Below are 21,089 nucleotides of genomic sequence, written 5' to 3'. Positions count from 1 at the left end.
TTTAAAATTTAGTTCTACACGTGTAATAGCTGTAAAATAATTAACAAAAATAACAATAGGAGACACGTATAGTTTATTTTTGCACATGCTGTTATTATGGAGGCGTCTAGGAAAACGTCATTGACGGTATAGTTAAGGCGTCCATTAAGCAATTACGGAGAATTATTGTTTCTCGTTATTATCGTAAGTAGATATGTTAAGTCCGTCTACTAATAACGATTGGCGAATGAATTGGCCTCTTTCATTTAAAATCAATTGAAAGTCAATTTAATTGTTAAATTGTGAGTAAATTATATTTTAACTTAAAACCATAACAATTTTGTTTTTGTTATTTTTAATTTTTATTTCTTTATTGCATATAAATCAAATACACAAGAATAAAAGAGTTGCTGAGTTGATACGCTTACTATTGTAAACAAACACTTAAGACGATTTTTCATAGTGATCGAAAATTAAAAAAAAAAAATGTTTAATGATAAGGCTAAGGTGAAATGATCTTTTAGGCACAAAAGGGATTATGAAATTTAATTTCTTTAGTTGCGTTTATTGACCGGTGTGTAGGTAGTGGCAATAGCTTAATTAACACCGTCGGTGATGGGAACAATTTCAGAGCGCATATTTGTATTTGTAAACAAACATATTGGTTTCTGTCCTGGGTGTGTATTTTTGTGACTATCTCTGCTGTGCCATAGAGAGGATATAACACCACCGGTCCTGGTTATACTCATGAAAAAAAAAATGAATTTTATCTTTAAGGATCGTCGTTATACAATGTAATAATGACATTTTTTAGGGTTCCGTCAAAAGGAAAAACGGAACCCTTATAGGATTACTTTGTTGTCTATCTGTCTGTCAAGGCCCGGCTCAAGAACGCGTGGAGGCATTAAGTAGAAATTCATATCAAATATTTAGGTCTACTGTCCCTTAGAGCTGTGAAAAAATCAAACTTCTAAGTCAACGCAATCAAAAGATTCAGCCGTTTATGATGTAAATTTTCGACACTAGCAAGGCAATCAAAACCAACAGGTTCCCGTGAACTCAGAATATTGTAATTTGGTGCGAAGCCTTATAGTACAGATTATGGAAAAATTGCCAAAAGCATAATTTTTTAGTTACATCATGTAATTAAAATATTTTAATAATTTTGTTTGTAAGGGTTCCATCCTTGGTGCACGAGTCCGAATCGCCTTTGTCCGGCTTTTTTATCATTTATCCAAATATTGCTGTTTGATTAAGTAAAAAATTGAGATAATATATTTATTATTCCTATCTTAGAAAACTGAAGCAGTGTATTCTTAAAAACTTATGCAATTGGTTCCTAACAGACATAACATAAATACTATAATCTATAATAAACCGTTCTATGTCTGAAAAGTAAGATCAGAACGTAGAGAAGAAGCCGTGTTCTATGATAATAATATACAATGCTTCCGTGCACATTTTTACTCGTAGTCTCATTTAAATCCATTGGTAAATTGCGCAATGTTATAAAGCAGTCATATATTTTAGTTTTAAATTGCTAGTGCGATGACCAAGCAAAGCAACTGCTCAGTAGCTCAACAACGAAATCTACGACAATTACAACCAGACAGGGTATGATTAAATTATGCCACTTACCCAGAGTGTTTCCTGAAAATTACATGGGATGGCTCTACCAAGGCTGCCTCGGCACGCGATCCTCAGCACGCATTAAAATATATAATAACTGCCGATTTAAAACGCGACCAATGACGCATCGGTTTTAACGCGCTGCTGGTCACTCATTTTCTGTGCATATTGTAATTACTCGAACGTTGCTTAAGAAATAGCACAGAAAACTATAATTATATATATGTTAGTTCGCGCAACTATAGCTTTCATATAATGAGAACATGGAAAGGGAAGTGAGGAGCGAACTTGCGTTACAAAGTCATTGCACTTCGAATATTTTTTATAATAATCTGTACAATGTTATTTGTAACAACGTTTTCTCGATATTAGAAAAAATAATCATTACAGGAATATACGCTACAGCGTACTTAACAAAAATAATTTAGTGGATTATATAAGATTGTATAGGTTTACTTATATTGCAACTTGCTTTTCTTAACAGGCGTTTGTACCAACGCAACCGCACCGAGTGTGTCGTCAATCAATCGGATACTCAGAAATCGAGCGGCCGAGCGAGCTGCTGCAGAATTTGCGCGTGCGGCGGGCTATGGCCTGTACGCTGCTCCACCACCGTATGGTGGGTTCCCATGGGCGGGGGGTGGCGTATGGCCTCCTGGAAGTCTATCGCTTCCACCAGGAGTTCCAGCGCCCGCTGTTGGAGTGCCACATCCAGATGCCATGAAGCAAGGCTTTCTAGGATCTTCAGGTCGTGGACTTATAGGTACGTTTTGTTTTAAAGTTGGCACCTATTTTTAAAAATTAATAGCTATTCATCGCATTTTACAAGCTTAATTTTCGATGCCGTTAAAATTTGAGGTGACAAATTTTATTGGTAACTATAATCGTCTAGATATAAAGTTTAATTTCAGATTTATTCACACCAAACTCAAAAAAAATATTTGTATAGTTTGTGTGTGTTTACTGACAATTATTTCAATACTTACCTTTTGATTGTTTTTAATCAGATGTGGACGGTGATGACTCTGGGTCACTGGATGGAGAGCAGCCCAAATTTAGAAGAAACCGTACCACCTTTAGTCCCGATCAGTTGGAAGAATTAGAAAAAGAATTTGAAAAGTCTCACTATCCTTGTGTATCCACACGAGAACGTTTAGCTTCTAAGACTTCTCTATCGGAAGCTCGAGTTCAGGTAAATGCTTGTTAAAATAGTAATTTTGGTATCAATTTTATTATTTAATCGAAGGGCAATATAAGCCACATCGTTTTTTATCTTACTCACATAATCCAATTAATTCAATAAATATTTCCCTCATACTTAGGCGTCAACACTGTAATATCTGTAGTCAAATCAGAGCTTTTATTTCATATAATTTGCATAAATGAATATATGTTAACACGACAAGAACGGAATACTAATCAGGTTTATTTACCGTTACTGACAGGTTTGGTTTTCCAACAGACGAGCCAAGTGGAGGCGCCACCAGCGCATGAACCTCCTCAAGCGCGGTGGCGGCTCTCCCTCGCACCGCCTGCCCCATTCCCCCTCCCGCTCCCGTTCCCGTTCTTTGTCCCCCGCGCGCGTTCCCTACCACGCTCCTCAGATGGGCGGTGAAAACAGCGCTTTTAAGGCTCTAGCGCATCAGGACACTAGTGCTCTCAAAGCCCTCTCGCAACAAGCACAATTCGAAACCAATGCTCTGAAAGCGTTGCAGCAGACACCATTCGACGGTAGTGCCTTTAAACCTCATCCTGCTTTAGAAAACAGCGCGTTCAAAGCGCTAGTGCCTAACTCAGCTGCGGCGGCGCTATTAGCCGCACAATCGATACAATTAGCGCGCGGATACGAATCTCATTCGGACTCAGACGAAGAAATAAATGTTCACGACGAGAGTGAAGACGAGGCCGAAAAACAGATCAGTAAGACTAGATCTAGATCTCCGAGCCCCAGTAGGCAAAGAATGGCTTCTAACGATTTGCCTTTACAGTTAACGAAACATGACCGCTGATTAGTTAAAAGTTAATTTATTTCTATTGTAATAAGAGAATAATGTTTCCTATTGTATCCTATTTTATGTGATGTTCCGAATAAATAAATTATGTAAATTATAGTCCTAGAGTGCTATTTCACCAGATCGCTTGTAAATTATGTACATAAATAGGCCTTAAGTTTTGTCAATAAATGTGAAAGATGGCTATAAATTTAAGTTTGCACAAATAAACTGTATTATTTATAAGTAACAAAAAAGTCAAAGCATCATAAATGTCAAAAATAGCAGAGAAAGTGTTGTTTACACTTTTTAAATGGAACATGACAAAATTAACTGTTTTTATTGACTTTTCGTAAGGGAATTAGAAGATCAGAACATGTCAGTGATCAGAAGGTGTCACGTATGAATACTAATATATGTACATTCCAATTTTAATGTACATCGTGGTGCTAAACCTTTGGAATGTAACATAAGAAAGAAAATACCAAAGTGTCATAACAATTTAGAAGCCACGGTCTCACCTTATTTATAGTTCCTATTAAGGATTGATGATAACTAATACATAAAGATATTAACGTAGGCATACCATAAAATAATACCATTAAGTCAACATAATTATTTTTTGTATATATTTTTTTTTTCAATAAAGATTTAACAAAATTCACTTCATTTGACATTCAAATTGTATAAAGATGGCACCATTATATTAATTTTATTTCTTATTCTGTTATGTATATACATGTATAGTGTTAAGCTCCCCTAGTACTGTGGACTATTTATTAATAGACGGATATATTACTGTGAAACGAAGTAGAAAATTTACATACGTACCTATAAAATAAAATAAAGTTTATTAAAAAAAGAAACATGTATTTTTATTTGATGAGCGTTTCATTTACATTTAGATTTATATTTATGGAAAAATGCAAATTTTTTAATTACATTTTTATTGTAATATTTATCATCCATGTTTACAATTCACAATTAAAGAATTAAATATTTACAGATAGTTATGGTAAAAAATCATGTCCGCGTGGAATGGTGGCAAGAATGCTGGCAACATTTCCACGTTGAATCGCTATGCCGATTCTCTGGGCTAAAAAATGCACCAGCCTTCTTGTCATCAGTGGAGACAATGTGACGAAGAGTTATCTCTTTAAAAAAAACGCAAAATTAAGTCATAAACTTTTAAAATAAATAGTGATTATTTTAGTACCTACTCGTACTTTTTCGCTCAAACAACACCAACGGATAACACAAAAAACAGATACAAACAGACACTTACAAACGAAAAACATATACGAAAAAAATTCAAACGCCCAGATCTCGACAAACATTTGACATATTTGTATACTTTGTCATGCATTGAATCCGCAGCTTAATGCAGTTGCCGTTTTTGTAACAATTACGTAAAATCATTATAAATAAATAAATCAGTAACTAATAGGCAAAAGGATATTAAAATTTATTATTAAGTTTAAAATTATTTTATAAATCAAAACCAATATAGATCATATAAAAATTGTAAAATAACAAGTTTGATTGCAAATGTTGCAAAAAAGCACTGCCCAAGAATTATTACAAATTTTTTTTCAACATTAATTTTATCACAAATACTTCATCATTACAGCCTAAACAGTCCACTGCTGGACATTGGCCTCCACAAGTTTACGCCAAAAATAACGTGAACTCATGTGTTTTGCCCATAGTCACCACGCTGGGCAGGCGGGTTGGTTACCGCAGTACTGGCTTTGTCGCACCGAAGACGCTGCTGCCCGTCTTCGGCCTGTGTATTTCAAAGCCAGCATTTGGATGGTTATCCCGCCATCGGTCGGCTTCTTAAGTTCCAAGGTGGTTGTGGAACCTTGTTATCCCTTAGTCGCCTCTTACGACACCCACGGGAAGAGAGGGGGTGGCTAAATTCTTTAGTGCCGTAGCCACACAGCATAAATACTTACTATAATAAAATGTAAATAGCGTTTCTTATTAACCTATTTAATTGGCTTATTACTAACGCCTACTAAAATAGTTAATCTTAAGCGTGTTTTAACCGACTTCCAAAAAGTAGGAGGTTCTCAAGTCGACTGCATTTTTTTATGTCAAGTAACATTACTTCAGAAATTTTGACTGGGTGGACCGATTTCGATAAAAAAAATTAATCGAAAGGTGGTGCGTGTCATTTAGTCCCATTTAAATTTATTTAAGATCTAACAACTACTTTTCCGCATAATTTTTTACTAGGTGTACCGATTTTGATGATTTTTAATTCAATGCGTATTTACTTGACTATTTTTTTGTCTATCTACGCTGTATTACTCGTCGATGTAATTGAAGTCGGTTTTTTTTCTCGTTTGCGAGCAAACACAATTATTGAAGCTAAAGAGTGATTCATTGGCCTTAGTCCGTCTCTTGTAGACGATTTAGACAGTGTCAGACAGACACTGTGTCGCCTAGGACACTCTTCAGGAAAACGCAGAGTTGCCTAAGCTCTGGGCCCCCCTCTCGACCTCACTAGCTAGGCCCACAGGAACGACGAGTCGATACGTGTGGAGCCAGTTCGGCTGCAGGAGTCTTTCGCATTTTAGAGCTATGCCACGAATGCTTGATGGATACCCCATTCCGGGTTTTAAATGAAGTTTTCCTTCTCCAGGACCAGGATGATTTTGAGCCAGGTTTATCCCTCGGTCGCCTTTTACGACCCCCACGGGAAGAAAGGAGGTGGTGCTATTCTACTCGGCCGACACCACACGGCAAAAGAGTGATTGAGCTTGTCTTAAAGAGAGAGTTACCTGTTCCAAAATATAAATTCTTTAAAAACCCTCTACTAAATATAACAACTGAAAACTTGAAAAGAAAAGTGAATGAAACCTCTAAATTTGTCATTAATTTTGGGCATGACCAATTACAGTAGGATTCGTTTAATTAATCATAATCGTATTTATATTATATACATTTATATTAGCTTTTCTCAAAGTCTATATTTATATCTCTTGATTTAATGTACCGGGGAAGGCATTTATTCCACTTAAGTGTTCACCGTTTCATTATCAGAATCGAATCGAATAAGTGCATTGCAAACAACATCATACTAATTATTATCGAGGCTATCGAGTCGTACGTCTGTTCCAAAATAACTTTGATTATTATTTGAAAGAGATATATTTATAAAGAGATATATTTGATAATTTGAAACTAATGATACATTAACTTGTTTCTTGTTCTTAAAACCGACTTTAATTACATAGACAAGTAATACAACGTAGGTTCGTTGACGAATAAAATTAACAGACGCACTAGTCGTCACTACGATTTTCGAGGGTTTCCCTCGATTTCTCTAGGATTCCATCATCAGAACCTGGTTTCCTTATCATAGTACCAACTAGGAATATCTCCTTTCCAACAAAAAAAAAAGAATTATCAAAATCTGTTCATAAACGAAGGAGTTATCCCCAAACATACATATAAAAATTATATACGGTCGAATTGAGTATAACCTCTTCCTTTTTTTGAAGTCGGTTAAAAAATTTATATAATAAAAATGCTTCCGATAAATTAAAACAATAAACCAGGATAACAATCGCGATCTGAAACGAACTCAATTATGAAAAACATACTCCTATATCCTGTAATTACAACTTTCACGCACATCCTGACAATAACCTCGTACTCTCACTATAACAATCGGATCGTACGAGACAATTATACTTTTTCCTTAAGTTATTACAGGCCCGAATCGACCTTCCCGGATATCGTCAATCATCGCAATATGTTATAAAGGAAGATTATTGAACGAGACATCATGTGTACCTGCCTATATAATGTTCTTAGAAATGTTAATTGAAAGTAGTGAATTGGCCTATGAAAATTCAGCTTTGAAAAGTTCAGCTACGGATATGTATTTACCAACCAACTATAATATTAGATCAAATTTTCGTTTGCCATTCTGTTCAGCGCTTGTTCTCGGATATTTCTAAAATTTTCCAAAACATTCATTTGTTTTACGATAGTTTTTATTATTGTTAATCATTTTAATAAATTATTTTGTTTTTATCAAAATAATGATTTTTAAATTTCTAAAGAACCTTAAAACGATATAAATAATGTACATTAAAATTATCAAGAAGACAAATTAGGAAATTAATGTTAGAAAAGAAGATGATTAAATATAGAGTTTCAATTATTTTTAATTTAATTTTTATTATATATTACATTTTTATTTCAATGTCTTTAATTTAACATTATTATGTCTTATTTAAATGATATCTTATACGAGTATATAATTAACTGAACATTGAACAGCAATCAAACGGAAGAAATTAAGTATCAAGCTCCCAGATAACGGCAAAAATTCATAATCCTGTGTGCTCTTTTGTTACAAACAGATTAAACTCAAACATTACCATGACGGTTGATGCAAGAACTTCACCAATTCTTCATTTGTATGTATATTTATTGTTTATAGTAAATGTCGTTTAGTCGCTACACCTTCTCATCTTTCAACTCAGTAACTTCAAGAAATAAAGTCAATTACTAATCGAAACATTGAGAAAAACAATAACTTTTATACGAGTATATTTCGTATTCTTCAGATTTACATTGTATATTCATTTAATAATAAACAGACAATTTATACTCGACGGCTCGAATAGGATTTTCTCCTGTGTTGAAGGTGCATCACGCAATATACAAGCACAGAGGTCCAGACCAAGACAAACATAGATATGGCCTATGCAAATATTTGCCACGAGCGGAGGTAGAACCCGCAGTCGCTAGCGCAACAACCTATTCTCTGGCTGTTGTGCTAATGTATCCCTATTTATTAGTTTTTTAATTTATTATTCTGTCCTAATATATAATGAAATCTTTTCACTATTTACAATTTAGAAACATGAGTTTTTACGCAATTTTATAAACATAAATATGAAAAAATTAAATATGTATTTATAATTAAAGTATATGACACATGATTTCTGTTGCGTTGGTCTTTATTATTATACCTCTGACGCTTATCATTTTGACAAAACTAAATACCTACCGAGTTAAATTTATAGAGACATAATAACATAATACACAAAAAGAAAAATGTAGTTTTAAAATAGTACGTACATGTAGTAGAAATTAAAAAAACAAGTTAATGTATCGTTAGTTTCAAATTATCAAGTATATTAATCTCTTTGCAATAATAATCAAAGTTATTTTGGAACAGGTAACTCTCTCTATAAGACAAGCTCAATCACTCTTTAGCTTCAATAATTGTGTTTGCTCGCAAAGGAAAAAAAACCAAATTCAATTAGGTACATCGACAAGTAATATAAAACACGTACACATAGGTAGGTACACGAAAAAATGGTCAACTAAATACGCGTTATCAAAGATTATTCAAAAATTGGTCATCATCATCAGATCTTAATCAAATTTTTGATTAAAAAAATCATTGAAATTTGTCCACGTGTTCAATTCAAATTCCGAGGTAATATAACAAGGCAGACAAAAAGTGGTATGTTGTAACATGTTAGCACTTTATGTGACACGAATTATTATTTAGGAGTTTGATTTTAATGATGAGAAAAACATACATACAACAACACAAAACACAAGTTTCCTATCTTAGGAACAGATGAGCGTGTGAGTATGTCAAACATTGTACATATGTATTTATGATAACATATGTATTCATTTGTTAACCGACTTCAAAAAAAGGAGGAGGTTACTTAATTCGACCGTATATTTTTTTTTTTTTTTTAATGTATGTTCGGAGATAACTTCTTCGTTTGTAAACCGATTTTGATAATTCTTTTTTTGTTGGAAAGGAGATATTCATAGTTTGGTACCATGATAAGGAAACCAGGATCTGATGATGGGATCCCAGAGAAATCGAGGGAAACTTTCAAAAATCGTAAGGGTGACTAGTAAATTTAATCATGTTTTCATTAAGTACTATAAAGCACTACTATTTAATAAAGGTCTGGAGTCGATCTGATGATGGAGAAGAAAGATAGTCGAGGGAATTCTTTAACAATTTATAGCAATTACCAGCTTTTTGAACTTAATTCGTTTCTATTGATGAGAACTTTCCACCTGTATGAGTTATAAGGGCCATTATAGTCTGATGATGGAGACAATAGATAGTCGAGGGAACTCTTTAACGATTTATATCAATTACCTGCTGTTTGAACTTAATTCGTTTCTATTGATGAGAACTTTGCATATATATGAGTTATAAGTACCATTTCAGTCTGATGATGGAGACGAAAGATAGTCGAGGGAACTCTTGAACGACTTATAGCAATTACCTGCTGTTTGAACTTAATTCGTTTCTATTGATGAGAAATTTGCATATTTATGAGTTATAAGTACCATTTCAGTCTGATGATGGAGACGAAAGATAGTCGAGGGAACTCTTTAACAATTTATAGCAAAAACCTGCTTTTTGAACTTAATTCGTTTCTATTGATGAGAACTTTGCACCTGTATGAGTTATAAGTGCCATTACAGTCTGATGATGGAGACAAAAGTTAGTCGAGGGAACTCTTTAAAGATTTATAGCAATTACCTGCTGTTTGAACTTAATTCGTTTCTATTGATGAGAACTTTGCATATGTATGAGTTATAAGTATCATTTTAATCTGATGATGAAGACGAAAGATAATCGAGGGAACTCTTCAACGACTTATAGCAATTACCTGCTATTTGAACTTAATTCGTTTCTATTGATGAGAACTTTGCACCTATATGAGTTACAAGTGCCATTACAGTCTGATGATGGAGACGAAAGATAGTCGAGGGAAGTTTTCAACGATATATAGCAATTACCTGCTGTCTGGTCATCTGTGTCGCAGGACCAGGTTTGATGATGGAGCCTATCAACACTCGAGGGAATTTCTCAACAATTTACAGCAGTTACCTTTTGCTGTTTGACGACCGCTTTGATATAATGTTGCATGTGCCGTGTCGGCGGCGCCTAAACACCGACGGTCGCGGGTTCTATTCTAGCTCGGAGTGGATATTTATGTTTATATAAATATTTATTTTTGGTCTAGTTGTTAATCCTTGTGGTTCTCCCAACCTAGCCTCGGAGAACACGCTAGGCTGTCAGTCCCGGTTGTTATTACGTACACCTGATAGCGAACTTTACTCATAGTATGTCGACGCGTTAGCGCAGCGGTCACAGCACCGGCTGTTGCGCTGGCGTTAGTGGGTTCAATTCCCGCGCACGACAGACATTTGTATTGGCCATATAGATGTTTGTCATGATCGGGTGTTTGTGCTTGTGTATTGTGTATGTTTCCGAACCCCCGACATAAAAGAAAAAGCATCCTTGTTAGGTCTACCCATCACTAAAAATTGTAAAATAAAATAATTTTTAACAAAAAAAAAACCGACTTCAAAAAGGAAACTAAAAAGTGAAAAATAAATTTACTTAGTACAAAGTAATTCGTATTTTGATTTAGTTAATCAGAAATGATTAAATAAATATTTTATAATTTTGAAGTTGGTGCCAAGTAAATACTACAACAACCTGGCTACAATAACAAATACAAACAACACACACACAACAAACAAGTACAAAAAATATTATTAGATATGTCAAAACAATAACAGAATAATAACAGTATTCAACCTAATAGTCAATAAAACAAATTATGAAAGAAAACTGAATACAACTTACGAGTAGATACTAGAGTAGTTATTGTTTTACTTGGCACCGACTTCAAAATTATAAAATATTTATTTAATCATTTCTGATTAACTAAATTAAAATACGAATTACTTTGTACTAAGTAAATTTATTTTTCACTTTTTAGTTTCCTTTTTGAAGTCGTTTTTTTTGTTAAAAATTATTTTATTTATATATTTGTCATTATGTATTTTTTATTCTCACATATTGTATTATCATTCGATAAAACAAAAGGATGTTCATGAAACAATATTTAAGGGAACGTCATTTGTATAAACGCAGCATAAATCTATGGTGTCACTCAGCAGTCGCCCAAATGCCACATAAAAGTCGAACGCGACACGTAGAGGGCACTCGGTTTATTCGGAATAGTGCAGCGACGAGATAAAGTTGTACTGTCGTGATAGCCGCGGAGTAAGGATGCATGTACGCGACTCAATCCAATAACAATAAATTTTATGCGTCGTTTGAAGCGCCGAGCGGACAGCGCCGCGAACGCTTTCTGACCGTTCCTACGCAATAAGTACAAATGCGCTAAAGCAGTTTACGTACGAAGTGCGACAATATATTAATCTTTCGATTGTATCACGAATTAAATTTACAATTATTTTGTAGTTATACTATCAAAGAAAATATTAAATAAGTTTTCGTTCAGTTACTGTGCATTTTAGTGGAATGTAAATAAAGTTAAACTAGAAGTAACTTCATCTGTGCCAAACTTGTAAATCTGAGTCCTACTCCGATTATATCAATTCACTTCTTGCTGTCGTGCTGGTCGATTCTTAGCACATCTATTGTTTTAGACAGAAAATATTTCATTTGACTTAAATAAAAAAGAAACTGAAAGCAATTAAGTTAAATTTAACGAAAATAAATCATCGTAATATTTATTTTTCACCAGAATTACTATTGCACTATAATAATATGACATTTATGAGTAAGTTGCTTCGAATGTTTTATTTGATTATTTATAAGCCCTGAGGTATGTTGGACACGGACTGACAATATGTTTCATGACTAATATAAAATTCTTATACGTTTGTTTCGTAGTTAGTATGGGGTTAGTAATCTACTTAGTTCCAGAACTAACTGTGCTACTGTGTTATATTCTCCTAGGTTAACTCGGTACTGTACCAATTTTCGTAAATTTAAAGCATTTTGCAAATCTATTTATAAAATTAGATCTCTTAGCAAATACACGAAGACAGCTAATTTCACCTATGTATCGTTTAATACTGGCGCTAACGATTATATTTGATCGGACATACAAAATAACCTTGGTAGAAAATGTTACAGACAAAATTGTGTTGGAGTGAGCTCATACTAACTAAATAATAAATCAATCATCCTTTAATCGTGTCAATTAGTAAATGGAAAAAGACATTGGATTTCCGTAACGTAAAAAGTTATCGTTCAAGACAGACAAAAAATAGCGGATGCAGTTTCGAAAGTAGAGAACGTACTCGGTCAAGTTGTTAATGTTTTTAGAAAATAACCAAAATTTTATTAATCCATTTTACTTGCAGGGGTACCAAATACTTTGATATTAATTATAGAAATCTGTGCCTCCTGTGACAAGTGATACAAGTTCAAAATTGATACAAGTTCGTGGGCTAAATTCTACTGGAGTATCTTCTTTTGTAGAGTAAAACATTCTCTTAATATACATTTTACGTGTTTTTTTTGTGTAACAAATTGAATTTTAAAGGTACTTTACAAAAATATCTGTTCAATTGTATCTTTTTTCACAATTAAGTGCTTAAATTGTGTGATAAAGATAGTAGGGAAGACTCTAGGGTAGATCAGTGTTAAAAAATATTATTACTCTCCTCATATGAATAATTGAGCATCTGAGTAATACTGCTTAAAGTTTTAAAATATTAGATTCATCTTTAACAAAATCTATATGTAGAGTATTATCGTTGTCTAATATTTCAGCAAGATAGGTTATTGCTTGGCTGTATTGATATGATCCAGTAAAAACAGTTTTAATTGAGTCTCATCTAGTTGTGGAAAGTTAGATAAATCGTGGCAGTTTAGGCGTTGAAAACTTTTCAAAGATGAATCTAATATTTTTAAGCTTTGTGTGCGATCAAGACATATAGCACGAAAATCTTATATTTTGTGACTGGTAGAAAAATTACAAATAAATATTAGATTGCAAAAGACAAATTTTTTTTTCAAAATTTGAAAAAAAAATTTTTTTTTCAAAAACTAGTGCGTTCAGAGTTGTGGTAACTTAGGGAAATGTTCCTCTTAAGGCGTTGATTACGTTATCAAAATTTTGACTTTTCGCATATGGAATGACTATGGAATGCCTTTCCACGGGATATACGTCAAGCTGAGTCGATCTTTAAGCGACAAGTCAAATGCAGTACGTATTTTTTACGTATATTTTATTATTTGTTATTTTTTTTTAAATTTCGGACAAGAAGTTCATAAAAATCACCAGTATATTACAGTAAGCGTAGAAAAGTAAACAGAAATAAAATATTACAACATTGTGATAGAAGGAAGCAAAGAAAAATAAAATATGTGCGTAGTTTTTATTATACAATTTTTTATTTGTATATGATAATTATGTGTATGCATAAAAATTTTTACTGTATTTTTTTAGAGTTAGAATATTGTTATTTTACTCATGTAATTTGAAATGTGCAATAAGATCTATATAAATAAAAATGAATGATGCTAAGCGCATAACTCGAAAATGGCTCGACCAATTCAGCTATTTTTTTTTATGTTCCTTAAGGCCCACGAAAGGTTTTAATACAAAAAAAAAAAAAAAAAAAAAAAACGAAAATTGGTTAATTTTTGTTTACAGAACAAAGTCTGTCCGGGCATCTAGTATTAAATAAATAAATAATTAAGGTGTTACGAAAATCTTAATTGACTTACTAAGACTTGTAAGTGGACATGGGTGTTGGAAATTTTATTTTAGTTAACTGTTATATAAATGAGTAATGGCACCTCGCGGTTTTAAGGTTAAAGTTAAAAGTACGATGTTATTGTTTGTTATTGTAAGGTTATGGCAATACATCCAATAATTGTGTGTGTTATCGTTCACGATGATTATATTAAACGCATATTCCAAACATCTTACAAAAATGGCTGATGTTGAGTTTACACCAATCTCTTACAACTAATGTTTAGAGACTCACTGATTAAATTATAAAGTATGATAATTATTTAATAATTATGATTTTAAAGTAATTTATAAACGGTATAGATATATAACATTAGATATACGCATATTATATCTGAAAAATATTCAGAGTAATTAATGAATTTGTATTAAAATATGCTTTGAGTAGAGTTCGAGGTGTCAATACTATTCATAATTGGTAATGCTAGATAAAATTAATACATGAATATACATGTTACTTTACGTAGCGTTAATTAGATCGAAATTTTGTATTAATTTGAACAGCTTATCTGCTACGTACTTTGCTCAGGTTTAAATAATAATAAATAGATATGCTTAGCATACATAAACAGTCGTCTAATCTTCAGGTAAGCAACTTAATGCATTTCTTTAAGGTAATAGCAGGCTGATATAACTGTACATATTTTTTGAAATATGTAGGTATACATATAAATAATTCTTCTATAAATAGGAATACATAATAACCAGACTCGAAGCAGGAAACTCAGGAATAAACCAACAGCTCTCGGAGCAGAAAGCAGGGTCAATGCAAACTACGTCAACGGGCTATAATTTATTTTTACTAACTAATGCTTAGTTGTATAGTACTATGAGGGCATGACTACCTATTAAATTTCATAGGCATAGCTTCAAAATATTGTCAAAACTTACATAAACGCTTTTATGCCTATATGTTTATTTATATGATTGTTACTTTAGCATTTTGTCACCAGCCACTGAAACGTCGTCGAAATACCGGAAGTACTAAAAAAACACTTGCTGTAAGTCCCGTATACGCAAAAGTATTGATACTTAGTGTCCATAATGTTTAAAAGTTTACATATTTTTATACACATAGTATATCTATTTGTAGTTTGATCGCACATTTTTATATACTGTGACGCGTGATTATTTAAAATTTATAGTTATACAGTAAAAGAACGAGATAATATCGTAGGTAGTTCCATAAAACCATGAGCAGATCCAAAATGTAAGCACATTAAGTTATCGTTCAAATTATCTCGATGTGTGTTACAATATTTATTTGTTTCTCACTCGGACGGAGTTTCGATGATTGTGGGTAGAGTGTTCTCTCCCAATTAGGTGGTTATTGACGTTTTACGGTTATCAGCTAAATCTTCGAAATATGCGCCGTATTCGTAGTCTTGACTCGATTTCCTTTATGAAAGAAAAAAGAAGAATGTATGTATATTATATTATTCATAAAATTTGTAACATAGAAATAAGATTAAAGATGAAAAATAGTTTAATAGAGACTTGGTTAAAATTTATTTTGCATATTAATAATTTGTTTTGAAAAACTGACAGCTTAATAAATGACAGTTCTCTTCATTTTTTTTTTAATTTTTTTTTATATTACTAGGTCGGCACAAGCGTACGGCTCAACTGATGGTAAGAGATTACCGTAGCTTACAGACGCCTGCAACACCAGAAGCATCGCAAGCGCGTTACCGACCTAATCCCCAATCCCCCCCCCCCCCGAGCTCTAGTCACCTTACTCACCAACAGGAACGCAATACTGCTTAAAAACAGTAATATTTAGCTGTGATCTTCTGTAAGGTCGAAGTACTACCCCAGTTGGGCTGCTCTATATTTTGAGCGGAAAATTTCTGCTGTGCCTTATCTCTTTATTACTTACATAAGATAAGTTAACTATGTTCGTAGAATAAGAATTTTGTATCGCTAAACCCAATAAAACTTGTCATTAAACAAATATGGTTAAAAAATTAACTTATCGATAATAACTTTCATCAATACGTATTTTTAGAATCGTGTACTAAAAGATGGTCAATACTACACATAAGGCTACATTTACACTAAGTCTAAAGTCGATATTTATCCCTAAAAGGGAAGCTGTTAATAGAGTCATTCAACGTTACCGGCCGAATTATCTACAAAGAGAGAAGTCGGTCCGTATCGGTCGGAAATATAAATTTATTTGGTGGTTGTCGCTGCGACACGGGCGCCCGCGCCTCTATCTCACCGCGTAATCTTGAACATTGGCGTTAAAGAATTTAAATTATACGTCGATACAAATGAACAGGCGACCCCGACATATTTATTGCTCTAATCCAAATTATATCGACTAGTTTTTTCGGTTTTTAAGAATATGTCGCCTGATTTGTTCTATTATATTGATATTGATATGTCACTGTTAGCACACAATCTCTCGATATAAACGACTCAATTTTGAGATGATAAAGGTATTTGAACGCTTATACATCTTTAATACGTGACCAGCTTTGAGTTGTAAATATTTTATATTTGTAATTATAATATAGACAATATGGAACAACTAATGCTTTATTGCCTATCACCTACTAAAAGATATATTGCGTCGGTATTATAAATTCCATTACCAATATTTCACTTTGCCAGGTACTAATTAAGTGGTACGGCCAATTCGAGCATGCGCATTGATTGGACCCGCCCGAAGACATCATAATTCTTGATACAATAATTCACAACAATCTCGTTGCGGACTATTAGAGATCTAATTAAACCGAATATGTTTAAGAGTAATATTTGCCATATAATTTTATATTAAATTAATTATTAGAACTGATGAGACGTTGGTGTTTAAAGTAAAAAAGGTATAATAAATTGCCAAAAGTAGTTTCAATTTTGATTTTTATAACAAACAATGCTTTAATTTAATTTTTAATGGATAAATTTTGTATTGTTTTAGCGTAGAATTTAAATTACACATATCTATTATCAATACTTGGTAATAATTATATAATTGCTTATGAAAAAGGTGGAATTTGTTAAAAAAAAGCACATATGAATGTGTCAACCTGCATCAGCAGCAGCCCGGTGGAATATAATCGAACATTTCATTTATACAGAGAGCCCAACTGAGGGACTCGTAAAAGCTATTTCAGTTTATTTTCTTTTAAAAATACTTCGCTTTTAGATAGCTATCATTATTATAAACGTTAATATTCTCATGGCCTCACAATTTGTTTTTGTGATAAAAATAGTTATAGTTGTATAGTATAAAAATAGTTACATATGTATCATTTAATGAACACCAGTATCATTGATCATTTTTGCGTAAGGTTATAAAGGTCTTCAATGTTTATTACTTAAGAATTATACCAATGTCAACCTCTGAATAAGGCAATCGAAAACATTTAGCCCCAGGCTGAAATATGCTACGCATATCATACAGAAAATGTATTTAAACGAATTTTTAGAAACGAGAGATATTATATTTATTAAAACAGAACAATTATTATTAAACAGCAAACAAATAAAAAGAAATATTGATTATTTTACTGTAAAGTCAAAGAGTAAGTTTAATTCTTAAATTTCGCTTTTCTTCCAAAATTTTTTTGAGGTTATTTATTTCTTTCGAAGAAGATATATCTATAACATTTTTTGAATTTTTCTTTTGTTTTCTTATAACTTCTCGTTCAGACATAAAGGTTTTAATAGCATTTTTTGTTTCTTCTAAATCATTCTTTGCAGCCTCTTTTTGTTCTTTTATAACTTTTCTCTTTTTATCAAGCTCTTCCTTAAGTTCAATTTTAATCACATTAAGTTTCTCCTGTAGTTCTGCTATAGACATTTCACATAACAAACCCAGTCCTGATGATTCTGTTAAATCGATTATCTTGGGAGCTTTAACTTTTTTGGCAATCATTGCTAAAATCTTCAGTTCCCTAATCATGTTAATTTTTCGTTCTAATTCTTCCTGTTTTTCTTTCATAGATTTTGATAATATTTTTTCAGACTCGTTTCTTATATTATCTGCATTTTCTTTCTTTTTAGCTATATTAATATTTTTCGCATGAAGCATATCAAGTTCTAAGAGTGACAACTTTTCTACTTGTTTGCGATTTTTAATCATTTCATTTTTTTTCCATTTTTCAATTTCTTCTTCCCATAATCGTTTTTCTTTTAGAAAAACGTCATATTTCTTTTTATTTTCATCATAAAGTTTTCTTTTCGCTATTACTGCGTCTTCATAAGATATTTTACCTAATAAATGTTTTCTTTCGATATCCAACAATCGTTCTCTTTCTCTTTCTTGACGATCGTATTCTTCAAGCTCCTCGATTTTAGTGGTGTTTTTACAATTAACCATTAAATCTTCAAGCCACTGAAGTTCTTCCTTTTCTGATAGTTGTATTCTTTTGTTGATTCTTTTCAATGTAGTTGCTGTTTCTTTCACGACTGGTGGTATTGAATGTAAATTTACTTTTGGTTTTAATTTAGGAAGCGTATTGTCATATTCACTTTTAATTTCTTCTTTAATGCTCGACAATTTTGAATAAAATTTTTCAGATTTTACATTAGCGTAATGAAAGTTTTGCGTCTTTACAGTATTCAAAAGGCATAAAGCTTTCTGTTTATTAAGATCGTGGATTTCTTTCAATTTCTGATCAATAACACTTTTTGTAAGCATCTTGGTTCCCTTGCGTGAAGAATTTGGTGGAGTAACTAGCAATGGTTCTTGGATAGATTTAAAAAACGACTTTTTTATTTTTCTGTTTAAAACTCTCGGCGATACAGGTACAGTAGCATGTTTTATTTTTTGATTCTCAATTTTGGATACATATCGGTTAAACTTATCCGCCATATCTTTCAGATAAGGTTTCCATGTAAATAAAGGTCCAATTATGTTTTCAGTAATAAAACTTGTATCATAATAAGATTGAGCTACTTGCGATATAAATGATAAAACTTCATCACTACTTAACAAAGTCGTTAAGGTTTTTAGCAGCGGCTTACTTACATTAAATAGACATTTATAAAGTAATGGCGTATCTTTAGGGGTGATATGAAAAACAATTGCGTCAATTATAATAAGAAAATAGTCTTGGTCTTCTTCTGACAGTTCTTTCGAAATATAAGTTTTGAGCTCGTCAAAGAATTGTGCATGTTTCTGAATGCTCAAAAATGTTTCAACAATCCAAGTGATTTTTGCATTTTCCATAGTTTCAGGACATTTTTCAATGTATGTTTTCATGTATTCGCAAGGAGATGTTTCTTTTAAAGCGCCGTAGTCATTTATAATATTTCTTAACATCTTAACATTTTTAGATATGTAATAATAAACCATAATAAATAGGTGTATTATTTTTTAGTAATATGGATGAAAATCTGACATTGCATTAAGAACTGTTTATTAATGTGTAGACAAGTAATTTTTATTTTGACAGTTGACCGTTGCGAATTCGGTTTTGTTGCGCAAAAACTAGCATTATGTTTTTAATCAAAAAGGATTTAATATATGTTTACGTAACAAAATAGTATTAGGAAGCAAAAGTGCGTTAAAAACAAAATAGAATGTAAATAAGTCGTAAGGTAAATTACTTAACTCTAACAATTCAGCATATTAATAGGTAAATTTTATATGAGATCGTACTTCGAGAAAAGGTAAAAACACTTTATCATAACCAATTTATTATTTGATATTATTTTATCTTCTTTTACAATAAAATTATAAGACACTGATTTTTGTACTTATCTTTGTAAATAGTTACTGCATATTATTTATTCTGTTGTTTTGTGCTTAGTTCGTGAAAATTTAGCGAAATGCAAAGACTGTTAAATTAGTATACCTACTCATAATTAATTGATTACAACTCAAATGATTCGCCTCAGTTCTAAAGTACCTATAATTCTAATCATTATTATTCCAGAAAATAAAAATTTGCTCTCATACAATATTACTAAAACACTTAACAACGAAATGAAAAAAAAAGTTTTTACTGGTAGCATACCCTTTCTTAAGTATTTTATGAAAATTAATGAACAAATGATACATGTTTTCATATTAATATAAGATACCATGATCAGATGAGATACCATGAATCATGAACGGCATAGTCAATCTCCTTATGACGTTCATCTAGCCAAGCACTGTCAGAAATATTTAATTAGATAGCTGGCCTGTTTTCGCCGGGTCTGTCATTAATCAATCACTCTGGCGCAAAGCTATTTATTCGATAGATCGACACTTCGAGCAGGAGCGCTCCGTGGACTAAATGCAAGTCACAGAAAACCTCTTAAAATATAATAATCGTGTTAAAGACAACCATAAAGACCATATTCGATTAGAAGGAATTTTAAACAGGTTCTTGTTATCTGAACGCTATTGTCGGTGGGTTACGTGTCATGTCCGATCTGTGCGTTTTCATTCTCTTTATAATTACTCTCGCATCGTTTTGTCGGTAACTACTGATGGGCGCATTGTGTTCGCGTATTATACGTGGAGCGACGAGGGTCAGTCGCGATCTTTTGTTGAGGCTGTTTCATATAAAAGATTGCACTCGTTACCAACGTAACGTAGATATTGACTGACATTTACTTGTACCATCAGTAATGCATGACGATTGTTTGGCGAGGTACGTATTATAATATAATTGTACAGTATATTGGAATAAGCTTTAAAGATAAATAATAAATACTTAGTTAAAATTAACTTTTAGCTATTTTTAGTAATGTGTACCTACTAAAATATATCGTTATCTAGTATAATTTATTTTAGGTAATACATACACATATATGTATATCATAATTGCTATAGCAATCAAAATAATTATAATAAAGAATCGTTTACGAATACCACATGTACAGATACCCTTACTCACACTAACGATTAAATCTAATATGTAAATGTCATTCTATACCA

The 21,089-nt window shown here is 32.3% G+C and overlaps 2 protein-coding genes across 2 annotated transcripts in view; one reads left to right on the top strand and one right to left on the bottom strand.

Annotated features, from left to right (window-relative positions):
• LOC123669886 (paired box protein Pax-6-like) overlaps window positions 1-3,617 on the top strand; it is a 52,215-nt gene extending 48,598 nt beyond the window's left edge. Inside the window, exons 4-6 of the mRNA XM_045603406.1 lie at window positions 2,093-2,371; window positions 2,616-2,800; window positions 3,054-3,617. Coding sequence (XP_045459362.1) covers window positions 2,093-2,371; window positions 2,616-2,800; window positions 3,054-3,617 — 1,028 coding nt within the window. The remainder of the gene's footprint in view (window positions 1-2,092; window positions 2,372-2,615; window positions 2,801-3,053) is intronic.
• Window positions 3,618-17,732: 14,115 nt separating this feature from the next.
• On the bottom strand, window positions 17,733-19,514 carry LOC123670383 (cilia- and flagella-associated protein 99-like). Its single transcript, XM_045603880.1, has one exon. The coding sequence runs from the start codon at window positions 19,512-19,514 to the stop codon at window positions 17,733-17,735; it is 1,782 nt and encodes a 593-aa protein (XP_045459836.1).
• Between the last annotated feature and the right edge of the window lie 1,575 nt (window positions 19,515-21,089).

The sequence above is a fragment of the Melitaea cinxia genome, chromosome 4 (assembly GCF_905220565.1).
Source record: "Melitaea cinxia chromosome 4, ilMelCinx1.1, whole genome shotgun sequence".
Lineage (NCBI taxonomy): Eukaryota > Metazoa > Arthropoda > Insecta > Lepidoptera > Nymphalidae > Melitaea > Melitaea cinxia.
The sequence above is the reverse complement of the archived record's forward strand: the minus strand, read 5'-3'. Positions and strand labels throughout refer to the sequence as shown.